Source organism: Balaenoptera acutorostrata, chromosome 4 (genome assembly GCF_949987535.1).
Source record: "Balaenoptera acutorostrata chromosome 4, mBalAcu1.1, whole genome shotgun sequence".
NCBI classification, from domain to species: domain Eukaryota; kingdom Metazoa; phylum Chordata; class Mammalia; order Artiodactyla; family Balaenopteridae; genus Balaenoptera; species Balaenoptera acutorostrata.
This window is the reverse complement of record NC_080067.1, coordinates 61099869-61112390: the sequence shown is the minus strand read 5'-3', so window position 1 is coordinate 61112390 and position 12522 is coordinate 61099869. Positions and strand designations below refer to the sequence as shown.

At 35.3% G+C, this 12522-nt stretch overlaps 1 protein-coding gene across 8 annotated transcripts in view; it reads left to right on the top strand.

Annotated features, from left to right (window-relative positions):
- TBL1XR1 (TBL1X/Y related 1) overlaps nucleotides 1-12522 on the top strand; it is a 177616-nt gene that overhangs the window by 147385 nt on the left and 17709 nt on the right. For all 8 annotated transcript variants that reach the window (XM_057545056.1, XM_057545058.1, XM_057545057.1 and 5 more), the window contains 7 exons: nucleotides 274-419; nucleotides 2543-2765; nucleotides 3499-3631; nucleotides 4000-4141; nucleotides 6769-6832; nucleotides 6930-7027; nucleotides 8264-8324. In XM_057545056.1, the coding sequence (XP_057401039.1) occupies nucleotides 274-419; nucleotides 2543-2765; nucleotides 3499-3631; nucleotides 4000-4141; nucleotides 6769-6832; nucleotides 6930-7027; nucleotides 8264-8324 (867 nt within the window). The remainder of the gene's footprint in view (nucleotides 1-273; nucleotides 420-2542; nucleotides 2766-3498; nucleotides 3632-3999; nucleotides 4142-6768; nucleotides 6833-6929; nucleotides 7028-8263; nucleotides 8325-12522) is intronic.

Here is a 12522-nt window from a genome sequence, read left to right as displayed (position 1 = left end):
GGCCTTTTTCCAGTTTTAAAGTTTGATACTATTTGTTGAGGAAAATTATGTGCCACCATTATGTAATTAAGGTGAAAAGGAAAATACATAAAGGTTAACTTGTTTGGATTTCGATACTTCTTTTGTTTAAAAACATATTTGACCTTAGCTGACAGTCTGGGATTTCAGATGGGTGGAATGTGGTTTTGAAAGACTGTAGAGGTCTTTCATTTGTATCACATAGCATGTTGCCACTTGGAGAATAAATTGTTATACCTTTTCTTTTGCTTTCAGGATTTTCTCATTCAGCGTTCACCTTTGGTATAGAAAGCCATATCAGTCAGTCTAACATAAATGGTGCCCTCGTCCCGCCTGCTGCATTGATTTCTATCATCCAGAAAGGTCTACAGTATGTAGAGGCAGAAGTTAGTATTAATGAGGTAAGGAAGACTTAGTTAAAATACTGATTCTTACTCCTAAATGTTTCCTTCAGTATCTGATATCTTGCTTACTCATTCATTTTCTGACTTCAGCTTCACCAGGTGAACAAGATTGAAGGGCATTACTCCTAATGTGGTGGTCAGGTCATACAGCCAAGGCATGTTGGCTCCCAACTGTAAGAGCCATTATCTTACTTCTCTTTACATGGTTTTTATAAGTATATAGTAAGAAATAATTTTCTTTAAAATAAGAAAATTGTGCTGTGGCATACTGAGAGCATAATTGATTGAGAAATTAGAAATTCTCAGGTTATTTGGTTATAACTGATTTTGGAAGGAAGTTTATAATTAAAGACAACTCTTGATACTATTACCTAGGTCTGTATGGTATAGGCAGTTTAACTCATGCGTCAGCCAACTATGACCCATGAGCCGAATCCTGTCTTGCTCGTTTCTGTAAAGTTTGCCTGGGACACAGCCATGCTCCTTCATTTTCATAGTATCTGGCTGCTTTTGTGCCACAGTGGCAGCATTGAGCGGTTGTGACAGAGACCTTATGGTCTGCAAAGCCCAGAATATTTACTCTCTAGTCTTATACAGAAAGAGTTTGCAAACCCTGGTGTAGCTGAAAATTTTCATATGTGGTCAGGATTTATGATAAGTGGAGCTTTTTTACCTTATTTTCATTTCAGAGGTTAACATATCCCCCTTTCCTTTTGCAGGTATTTTAAAAACTGAAGCATCCATGGTTTCTACATCACTATTTATTACTATAATTATATAGTCTGTTAAATTGATTATTTTTTCGTTTCCTCATCTCTATAACTGAAAAATCCACTAATACTAAATTAAAAGTGTCCTCATGGTCTTTTAGCACTTTCTCTCCCAACAGTATCCTTTATTGCAGAGGATGATAAACAATTTGTACCAGTGGCCAGAGATCAAGTCTCATTTTTTCTGAAAATTTTTTTGTAGATTTAATATGGAACTCCACAATGTAGCTGTATTGGTTTTAATATTTTTAAGTTACTTACAAGTTTAAATACTTTCTCCTACTCCTCAAATACTCCATTACAATTGGCAGTTGAGAAAGATGTGCTGTGTTTTGTAACTCAGAGCACCCCAACACACCGCTGTAGATTATCAATAGTGCATGTTCACTAGCTTAAGTGAGCCAGGCTTCACACGTGCATATTCCTATCTAATATTCTGCACTGTTTCTATTTCTGACTTGCTCTGTATCTGTGTCTCTTCTTGTGCTTGCTGAAGAACTCATTTTGAACTTCCGAATATCAGTGAGAGGAGCTTTGGAAAATTATAGCAACTTGATAAAATTGAAGAGCGTTAGCCTGTGAGTTACGGCGGTACTTCTCAAATGTTTGTGTGCATAAGACTCCCCCAGAGAACTTGTTAAAACAGGGGTGCCTGAGCCCTTCAGAGATTTTGATTCTGTAGGTTTGAATCTACATTTATAACAAGTTACCAGGCGATGGTGGGAGTGTTGGTCTTTTGATGGTGCTCTCAATAGCACCAGTTAACAGACTCCAGCTGCCATTGACTAGCTGTGGAACTGCAAGTCTTTAACCTTGTGGTGCTCATATTTCAACATTAGTAAAATGAGATGCTTGTATAACGTAATATCTGATGTATATTTCTGTTTTAATATTTTCATCAAATCACAAGAAATTTTTGAGTTCAACAAAGCTATTTTAAAAGTTTTTAGTTTTAAAGAAGTATTGAATACTTACTAAAATGTGGCACCAAATCTCTTATCATTGTATGAACTATTCCATATTGCTTTTGACTAACAGAACTTTGGAATATAATTAATAAGCCTTTTTTATCATACAGGCCTACGTTTTTTATTCCTTTGAAAATTTCAGCTTTAATCTGTGCAGCATTTAACAATATGAACTCTGTGAGGAGGATTTAAGCAGCTGTTTGCGGTGCATCTTGTAGGTTCCTTCTTCCCTCCTGATTCCTTTCCTTCTTACATGCATTCAGAAAATTATCTGAAAGTATTTTTTCTTGGAATGAAGATTTCCATTTCTGCTGTTGACTTGTATGAATACAAATTAAATGTGTTACCTTTGATTTTTCTTCTTACAATTTTTCAAATCCAGGATGGTACCTTGTTTGATGGTCGACCAATAGAGTCTCTGTCACTGATAGATGCCGTAATGCCTGATGTAGTACAAACAAGACAACAAGCTTACAGAGATAAACTTGCACAGCAACAAGCAGCAGCTGCTGCAGCTGCCGCAGCTGCAACAAACCAACAAGGCTCTGCAAAAAATGGAGAAAACACGGCAAATGGGGAGGAGAATGGAGCACATACTATAGCAAGTGAGCTGAGAGAAGAATTTTAAGTTCCTTTGCAGAAAAAATACTTGCTTTATGGGGATGCCTCATTTTAGCTGAAATAACATTATCTCTTTCATTTTTGCAACTTGTTCCCCTAAATTGTATCACACAATTCAAATTTCTAATGCCTAAAGCTCCATAAAGCTAGATTTACTTTCATGGATTTTATTTTCTTTTTAAAATATTTAGAAACCATTTTTCTATTGTTAAGTGAATTTCATATCTGCATTTCATTTCTAAATATAATCTGTAACACTAGTCATTAACAAAAACAATGAAGCTTTGACATGGAGATATAAAGGCAACCGTGATGTTATATGAATGATACCAGCAACCCCTACTGGCAGAAACTCAGAGCAGTGTTGGCATGGATTATACTTAATTCAGAACATTTTCTCCTTGTAGCTATGTTTGGGTCTAACCTCCTTTCAGTCTTCCTCTATTCCCGCTCCCTGCGAACCCCATCTCTGAACACAAACTTAGATGCACATCTCTATTTGAAAAAAGTATGTTCATGCTTCACTAAAGATAGGAATTTATTTTTCATGTGATAAAAATACTGTGTAGTCATTTTCACCCTTACCTGACATAGTGGAGGAAAAGAAGTTACACTATAATATGAAGGAGATATTTGCTAGTTAAGAATTCTTTTTTTTTCTCCAGTATGTTGTAATATTACCTAACTGGAATTTTCCATTTATTTCTCATGATGCAGATAATCATACTGATATGATGGAAGTGGATGGGGATGTTGAAATCCCTCCTAATAAAGCAGTTGTGTTACGGGGCCATGAATCTGAAGTTTTCATCTGTGCCTGGAACCCCGTTAGTGATCTCTTGGCATCAGGGTACGTTTCTCAAAGTGAAACTAAAATGGATTTCTAAAAGTATCTTACTGAAATATTGCATATTTTATAGATACATTACGTACATTTTCAGGTTTTTGTTGTTGCTTGTTTGTGGTCATTTTGCCTCTGTAAACCTTTATTTCTTCATACAGTAATCTTAGAAGTTTTAATCTTAAAAGTTACTACCTCAGGAGTGTTTGGGGGGCCCCCCCAAAATGGAGACTGAGAAAAACACTGGAAATGGAAATCCATCCCTGATAGTCTAGTTTTTATTTGCCTTATTAATATATAGAATGTAAATTTGTTGCCTTGATTCTGGAATACTTGAGAATATCATGAGGATTTAAAATATGTTGCATACTTTATAGGTCCGGAGACTCAACAGCAAGAATATGGAATCTTAGTGAAAATAGCACTAGTGGCTCCACACAGCTAGTACTTAGACATTGTATACGAGAAGGAGGGCAAGATGTCCCAAGCAACAAGGATGTGACATCTCTAGATTGGAATGTGAGTATCACTGTACTGGCCATGATGGACGTAGTTACTAATCTACTTAACCTCTCTGAGCCTCAGACTAATCGCAGGCTATGTCAGTTTGTTCAGATATTTTTGGATTTCACTAATAAGAACAACAGACTACAAGTCCCCACCCCCAAATGTGTTAAAAAACAAAGACTGGCCCTTGAGCACTCAGACCAAGGTTCATCTTCCAGCTCCTCAGTTTATCTAGCTGTAGAACCTTTGTATAACTGGTGGTGGGTCCCTCTGTACTTCATTTTCGTCACATGTAAAGTAGAAGTGTAATGGTCCTATGTAAATGAAGTAATAGATGAAAATCAATAACAGGCACATACTGAGTTCTTAACTACTAAGTCCTTTGTTGGGGGTATAAGAGAAATCTATATAATAAAAACATTCTTGTTTTCTCATTTTGCTGTGAACTGATGAAAGCTTCATCGCCAGCTGCCTTTTAGGAACCATTTGTCTATATTACAAGCTTTATCCTAGCTGTAGGAATCTTATAATTCTCTGATTCTATATATGATTCAACATCTTTGACTACTCTGACTTACCAGGAAGTTTGTTTTTATTATTGATAAAGCTTCACCCTTTCAGTTTCAAATACATGATTAACAGCTTTGTTTGTTTCCATTCCCATGATTACTTTGTGGAAAATTAGCATTTTTAAAGTTTCTATACCTTTTCCTTTATTCCATGTTGCCTTTTTTCTTCCTTATAACTTTGCATCCATTTTTTAACAACCCCCCACTGCACCACCTACCCCCCCCCCAGTTCTAAGAAGCCTCTTAGACTATATCAGTGTTACCAAGAATTTTAGGGGTCAGCTGTCCTTTCCTTAGCAAGTGGACATCCTTTCTTTCTCTGACCTCTGTTTAACAACTTTTTGTGGGGCTTTCCAAAGAATCTTACAGATCTCATTCCAGGAAATGAGATCTATCTTTAAAAATGATTACGCTGGCTAAACTCAGTTTCTGTGAAATTTTTCCAGAACTCATAGGTAAGGTTTTTTAGTGTTCTTAGTTCTAAATTCCAGCAATGTATTTATCCTTCCCCTCCTATAAAGTTGAGAATTCTAAAAATGAAAAGAGGTTTAGCACATTTCAGTATTATTTGATTGTAGGGTCAGAACTAAGAATTATCTTCTTAATATGGGACCTTACTGTATCGTAGGTCAAAGGCGTTATAGCCTTCTTAAGCTGTTTGGCTCAGAGACCGTGTTAATTTGATGAAATTTGTAGTTTACACTGAAAAGGATGGTTAACAAATGGTTTGTTGAGCTTGGTGGTTCTGAACTGCAAGTTTTTAAAAGTGTGGACTTTTCAAAGATTTATTATTCACTATGAACTTAAATCTTCTGCTCAAAGGGGAAAATGTTACTGTTGATTAATGGCTCATTTCCATGATTAAAGCAAAAGCCTGTGAGATATCTGATCTTCAAAGTATTCTTTTCCTACCTTAGCGGTCCATGATATAAAACATTTGGGGACCATTAGTTTAAAGGAAACTTTCCATTGTGCAGAGTCTGGAAATAAGCTTTTGCTGTTGGCTTCGACATTGCTCCCTCTTCCTGAGATAGAGCTAGAGGGGATTTCCAAATCCTAGCAAAACTGAGTCTACAACCCCTAGAACCAGCATTTGTTTGTCACTTACCTGTACAGCTAGATGGCTTGAGAGGTCTGAAAAAGGTGATCTTGTTTTCAGTGCCCTACCAAAAAGTACTGAGTAAGGCAGGATTTCATTCTGTCTCTCCAGTAGTGTTTAATCATCCCAGCAGTAGTCTGTGTAATGTACCCTGTAACTTGCATTTCCATAGAATAAGTTAGATCTTATCAAGTCCTTCTGTTGTACCATTATTCAAGGCACAGTAGAGGAATATAAGGTTAGAGAAAATGGTATGGATTTATTCTCATAGTAGAGTAGTTCCTGACAGTTGGTACTCACTTCATTAACTGTAAAGTCAGCCTACACTCTTTTCTGGCTGTTTTTCTTGTGTTGCTATTTTTATTGGTAAGGATTTCATATTGGGAAAGAATTAACAAAGGAAAGAAACATTTAGTGATACTTAAGAATCTGATCATCTGAAACAACAATATTGTTTGGAACATACATATACACACACACACACACACACACACACAGTTTAGACAGTAAAAGATTTAGAGGGAGGATCATATAAAAACTTCTAATTGTAATGAAATATTTTGGAAGATTTTGCTTTTTACTTTTATAAAATCATCATAAGATTATGATTTTGATGTCCTTCCCAGTCCACCACCCCACCCCCATCTTTAGTCATGTGCATCTATGAGAATGCAGTAGACCTTAGCATACATAAGAGTGATGTTGATTCTGCTCCAGAGCAGTTCCTGCCATTCTTGAGATTTGGGTATGAGGCTTGCACACTGACTGAATGCTGCCAAAATACTAGCTTCACAGCAATGAAGGGTGTATTGTAGGCCTTTTGTGGCACTTCCAAATAGACAAAGCTGAAGATTTTGAAGCAGAGAATGTCACGGATCTGCTGTACTTAGGATTTAAACATAGTATATTTTAATAAAAATTAAACGCCCTTTCTGGATTATATAATTGAAAGAAATGTGTTTCTCTGACAGAGTGAAGGTACACTTCTAGCAACTGGTTCCTACGATGGGTTTGCCAGAATATGGACTAAAGATGGTAAATGAAGCTTTTTTTTTTTTTTTCATTTGTTGTTATTGTTGATCTAAGTTATAAAGCTTAAAGTAATTTTAATGTTTTTCCTTTTGAATATTAGGTAACCTTGCTAGCACCTTGGGGCAGCATAAAGGCCCTATATTTGCATTAAAATGGAATAAGAAAGGAAATTTCATCCTAAGTGCTGGAGTAGACAAGGTAAAAAGAATATTTAACTTCTGTAAAGTTTAATTTGTTAAAGAGTATAATTGAAAGTAATGTTTTTCTCTGCTAATCACATAAAGAAGAAAACATTCATATTTGGGAAATTCGTGTATAAATTTATGATAGGAATAGTAATGCTTTCTTAGATTTTCTGTCAGCTCATTCCTGAATCTGCTTATTCAGATGCCCTTTATTCTTTATCTGTGTGACCACTCCTCATTTTTTGGGAATTTGAGCCATAATGAATGTCATACATCCTATACTTTTTGCCTCCCTTCTACAGTTTCTAGTTAATCTCATCAGTGAGTATGGCTCTGGAGAGATTTCATGGGAAATCTTAGAGCCAGTCTGTTAGCTGAACTCCTAATGTTTAATTGAAAATGTAAGAAATGCCGGGTCTTTCCAGCTCTTTTCACCTAACAAGACTGGTAAATATGGATAGGTTGAAATCATGGCCTTCTTTCTCCTTCATTTTCTTAAGTTACTTCCTTTACCACACCTCCCAAAATGAATACAGATTTAAGATTATTTTAATACAGGAAAGTACACACTCAGTTAACTGTGTATTGTCAAAAAGGGAAGTAGAAAAAAAAGGAAGAAAAATGAAGGAGGCCAGGAATGGGAGGGAAGCGCCCTATTAATAGTTACTGCCAGTCTACAATATTTTATGACCCCAAAGTTATAAAATTAGTGATGGGAGGGTATTAAAGGAATTGTGAATATATCTATTCAGATTTATATGTCATACTTTGATGTAATATAAAAGACATTATTTTACTTACTGTCAGAATTCAAGCTGCCTTTATAGGTAAATGTGAGTGTTAAAAATCTTAATGTTGGGAGTTAACTGATTACTTTATTAACCAAAAATTTGCCTCCTTATAGCTAAGCAGCTATAAAAATCTTACATTAAATACACTATTGCAATGGAACTTCTTAAGCAATCTAATATAATGTCTGGTACTTTCTAGACAACAGTAATTGTTATTTGAAGTAAGTTGACTGATAAAAAGTCACCAGGGAAAAATTAAACTGCTTAATAGTCATCCCTCCCCTCCCCTTCCCCCGAAGTGGAATATAGCCTCGTTGTACTAAAGGTAAATGTTAAAAAATTAAATTAAATGCACTCTGACATTTCATATTGCTTTAATATAATTAGGCATCTAATTTATGCATCTATGATAAACTCTTTCTAGCTTCTTAGCAGTATATTTTTCTTTTCTATCTCAGACTACAATTATTTGGGATGCACATACTGGTGAAGCCAAACAACAATTTCCTTTTCATTCAGGTAAATCTTCACAATTTACATGAGAATTAGAGCTTTCTTCTATTTTTCTAATTAAACTTTTAATAGCATATAATTCATCTAAAATCTTGAAATATCCAATATTGGTCTTGTTACTAGTCCTTTGAGGAGTCGATGTTCTTTGACTTTCAGATAGTTAATTGTCAGAGGATCATCAAACGTTTTCTGTGAAATGTACCATAAAAAAGCATTTGCAGCCTGGTGCAATTAGAGTTGGTTATATTTAATGGTAAGAACATAGATTTTTGAGTCAGGAGGTCTAGGTGTGAATGTCGATTCCACCCCACTAAACAAGCTTTAAGATTGAGCAAGTCAGGCTTCCCTGGTGGCGCAGTGGTTGAGAATCTGCCTGCCAATGCAGAGAACGCGGGTTCGAGCCCTGGTCTGGGAGGATCCCACATGCCGCGGAGCAACTCGGCCCGTGAGCCACGATTGCTGAGCCTGCGCGTCTGGAGCCTGTGCGCGGCAACGAGAGGCCGCGATGGTGAGAGGCCCGCGCACCGCGATGAGGGGTGGCCCCCGCTTGCCGCAACTGGAGAAAGCCCTCGCACAGAAACGAAGACCCAACACAGCCATACATACATACATACATACATACATACATACATACATACATAAAAAGAATGTAAGCAGACAAGAATATCATTAAAAAAAAAAATTAAAAAAAAAAAAAAAGATTGAGCAAGTCATTGAACCTTTCTGAGCCTTACTTTCTCTGTCTGTAAATGAGGGATAAAAATAATGCCGTTTGTTAAGAGCATAAGACATATATATGAAAATACTGCATAAACTCCTACAAGTTTAGATATTGTCATTTTTCATTTTGGATTTATGTATCTAAATCAGTCCACCTGCTTACCTAAAATAACAATTATTAGGCTTTCCTGGTAGTGTTGGAACTTTGGTGCTTTAGATGTTTTTCTCTTTTAAGAAATAATTTGATACTTAAACCAGATAAATATGATAAAAACCCCAAAATAGTGTGCTTCTTTCTTCATGATACACGGCCATGCAACAAGGCATACATCCTGATGTGTAGAGACACCTGGATTTTAGTACCTACACTCTTGTGCAGCCTAGAACTTTTGTGCCTACTTTCACGGAGGTTCCTGAGGACAGGACCTGATGTTGAACTGGAACAAGATGCCTAATAACTATTAGAACAGTAGTTTTAGTACTGCCTGTTTTAATTGCATTTTGCAAGATTATATTGTGGTTGGGTAGAGTTTTGCATTGGAGGCTGACTTAAGTAACTCTGGTTATTTTCAAGTCTTTGGTAACGTACTTTTTACACACAGCCAATGGCACAGTGTTACCATTAAAATTGAAATATACAGCTTCTCACATTTTGCTTTTTTGTATTTCTCTATCTAGTGTGATTAAACAAGCCAAATAAGGTACAAAAATGATTTTTCAGTAGTATCTGAGTAACATAATTTTGCAAGTATTATGTTAAACATTTCAGCTTGATTAACGCTTGCCACATTAATGAGCATTGACACGTCAGTTTTTGTTTACCTGTTTTAATGCCGTTTCACCTTTGCTTCTAGTCCTCTCCCAGACGGAATTCTCTTAGCCCTCTGGCTGTTCTGCCTAAAGTTTCTCCTACATCCTAGGAGTGATGGAAAATTGAAATAAGTGTGTGTGTGGCACTGTTACTAGCTGCTATATAATGTGTACCACCTTTGTGCTGGAGATGATGCTCTTTGTATACACGATCCCGTTTAGTCTTGGCTACAGCCCAATGAGGTAGATGGTGTTGAAGTCATTTTACAAATAAATAACCTTTCTACCCATGGTATTCTTTCCTGTCATGCTTTTTTGGTTTTTTAAACGGCTTTATTGAGGTATAATTGGTGTAAGATCATCTATACATATTTACATTGCACAGTGTATATATTTTGACATGTATATATATATATACACACACACACACACACACACACACACCACTGAAACCATCACCACACTCAAGACAGTACATCTGTTAGCTTCAGAAGTTTCCTCCTACCCCTTTGAAATCATTCCCTTCCCCTTCCCCAGGTAGCCACTGATAGTCTTTCTGTCACCAGAAACTAGTTTACATTATATAAATAGAATCACACAGTATGTATTCTTTTTGTGTCTGGTTTCTTTTACTCTGCATAATTATTTTGCATTTCTTTTGATTTATGAGTAGTATTCTATTATGTTGATATACCAGTTTGTTTATCCACTTACCTGTTGAAGCAAATTTGAGTTGTTTCCAGGTTTTAGCTATTACAAATAAAACTGCTATCAACATTCATGTGCTTATCTTTTTATGAACTTGTGTTTTCATTTCTCTGTGTAAAGACCTAGGAAAGCTATGGCTAGATATATGGTAGGTCTGTGTTTAACTTGTTAATAAACTGCCCAACTGTTTTCCAACGTTTATGTTTTCCAAACTGGTTTACATTCCCAACAGCAGTGGGTATTCCAGTCCCTCCATTTCCTTGCCAGCACTTGGTATGTGGTCAGTCTTTTTAATTGTAGCCACCCTAATGAGCGTGTAGTGGTTCCTCACTGTGGTTTTCATTTTCATTTCCTAATGACTAATGATGTTGAGCATCTTGTCATGGTTTAATTTACCATCTGTATGTCTCCTTTGGTGAAGTATCTGTTCAAATCTTTGGATTTTTAATTTAACTTTGTTGTTTTCTTATTATTGAGTCTTGTGAACTCTTTATATATTCGGGATACAAGTCTTATCAAGTATTTACAAATATTGTCTCATAGTCTGTGGATTGTCTCTGCATTGTTTTGACAGTGTGCCTCAAAGATCAGATATTATTAATGTTGATGAATTCCTTAATTTATTAATTTGTTATTTTATGTATTGTGCTTTCAGTATCAATCTAATATGCTCTTTTTCTTTTTGCTTGATGTAGAAGTTGGGGTCACTGATTTGAGACCTTTCTGCTTTTCTAATGGGGATATTTAGTGCTATAAATTACTTCTAACTACTACTTAGTGACATCTCACAATTTTTCAAATGTGTTTTCATTCAGTTCAAAATACTTTCTGGAGTAATTTTGATTCCTTCTTTGACCCATGGGTTATTTAGAAGTGTGTTAATTTCTGAGTATTTGGAAAAATTTTAAAGATCTTTGTAATATTGCTTTCTAATTTAATTCCATTGTTCTCATAAATGTCATTTAGGTCAAGTTGTTTGATAATCTTCAAATCTTTTATGGCCTTTACTGATTATTCTGTCTACTTATACCATCTGTTACTGAGAGAGGGGTATTGAAATCATCAACAGTAATTAGAAAATACAATAATTTCTATTTTCTTTGAAGCTCTGTCGATTTTTACTTTATGTGTTTTGAAACAATGTTATTAGGGGCATGAACATTTAGGAATGTTACAACCTCATGTTGAATTGACCCCTTTATCATTTTGTTAGCGACCCTCTTTTTTTTTTTCCATTTTATTTTTTGTGCTCTGAAATCTACTTTGTCTCATATTAATGTAGCCCCTCCAGTTTTCTTTTGGTTAGTGTTGGCATGGTATATATTTCTCCATGCTTTTACTTATCTATTAATTTTGTTATATTTGATGTATATTTTATGTAGGCATCATATATTGCTTGTTCATTCAATATCAACATCTGCCTTTTAATGGCAATATTTAGGCTATTTACATTTAATGTGATTATTGATAATTGCATTTAAATTAATCATATTTCTATTTATCTCATCTTCTTTTGCTATTTTTCCGCTTCCATTTGGATTAATTGAATATTTGTATGATTACATTTTTCCTCCTTTGGTGGGTTATTAACTGTAAATCTTTTATCATAATGGTTGCCTTGGGGTTTATAGTACACATCTTTAACTTACCAACATCTACCTTCAAGTGATATTTTAAAGGGATTAAATAATAAAATTTTTTACCCATAGTTACCATTTCCAACTCTTCATTCCTTTGCACAGATACGTAGTTTCATCTGGCATCATTTATTTCCTGCCTGAACTGCTTTAACATTCCTTATAGTGTAAATCTCATGTTGATGAATTCTTTTTGTAGGTATTAAGTCTTCATTTCACCTTCATTACTGGAAGATATTTTTGTTGGGTACAGAATTCTGGGGTTGACAGGGTTTTTTTCTTTCAGTACTTTAAAGAAAATGTTGCTCTGTCCTCTTCTTATTTACTAC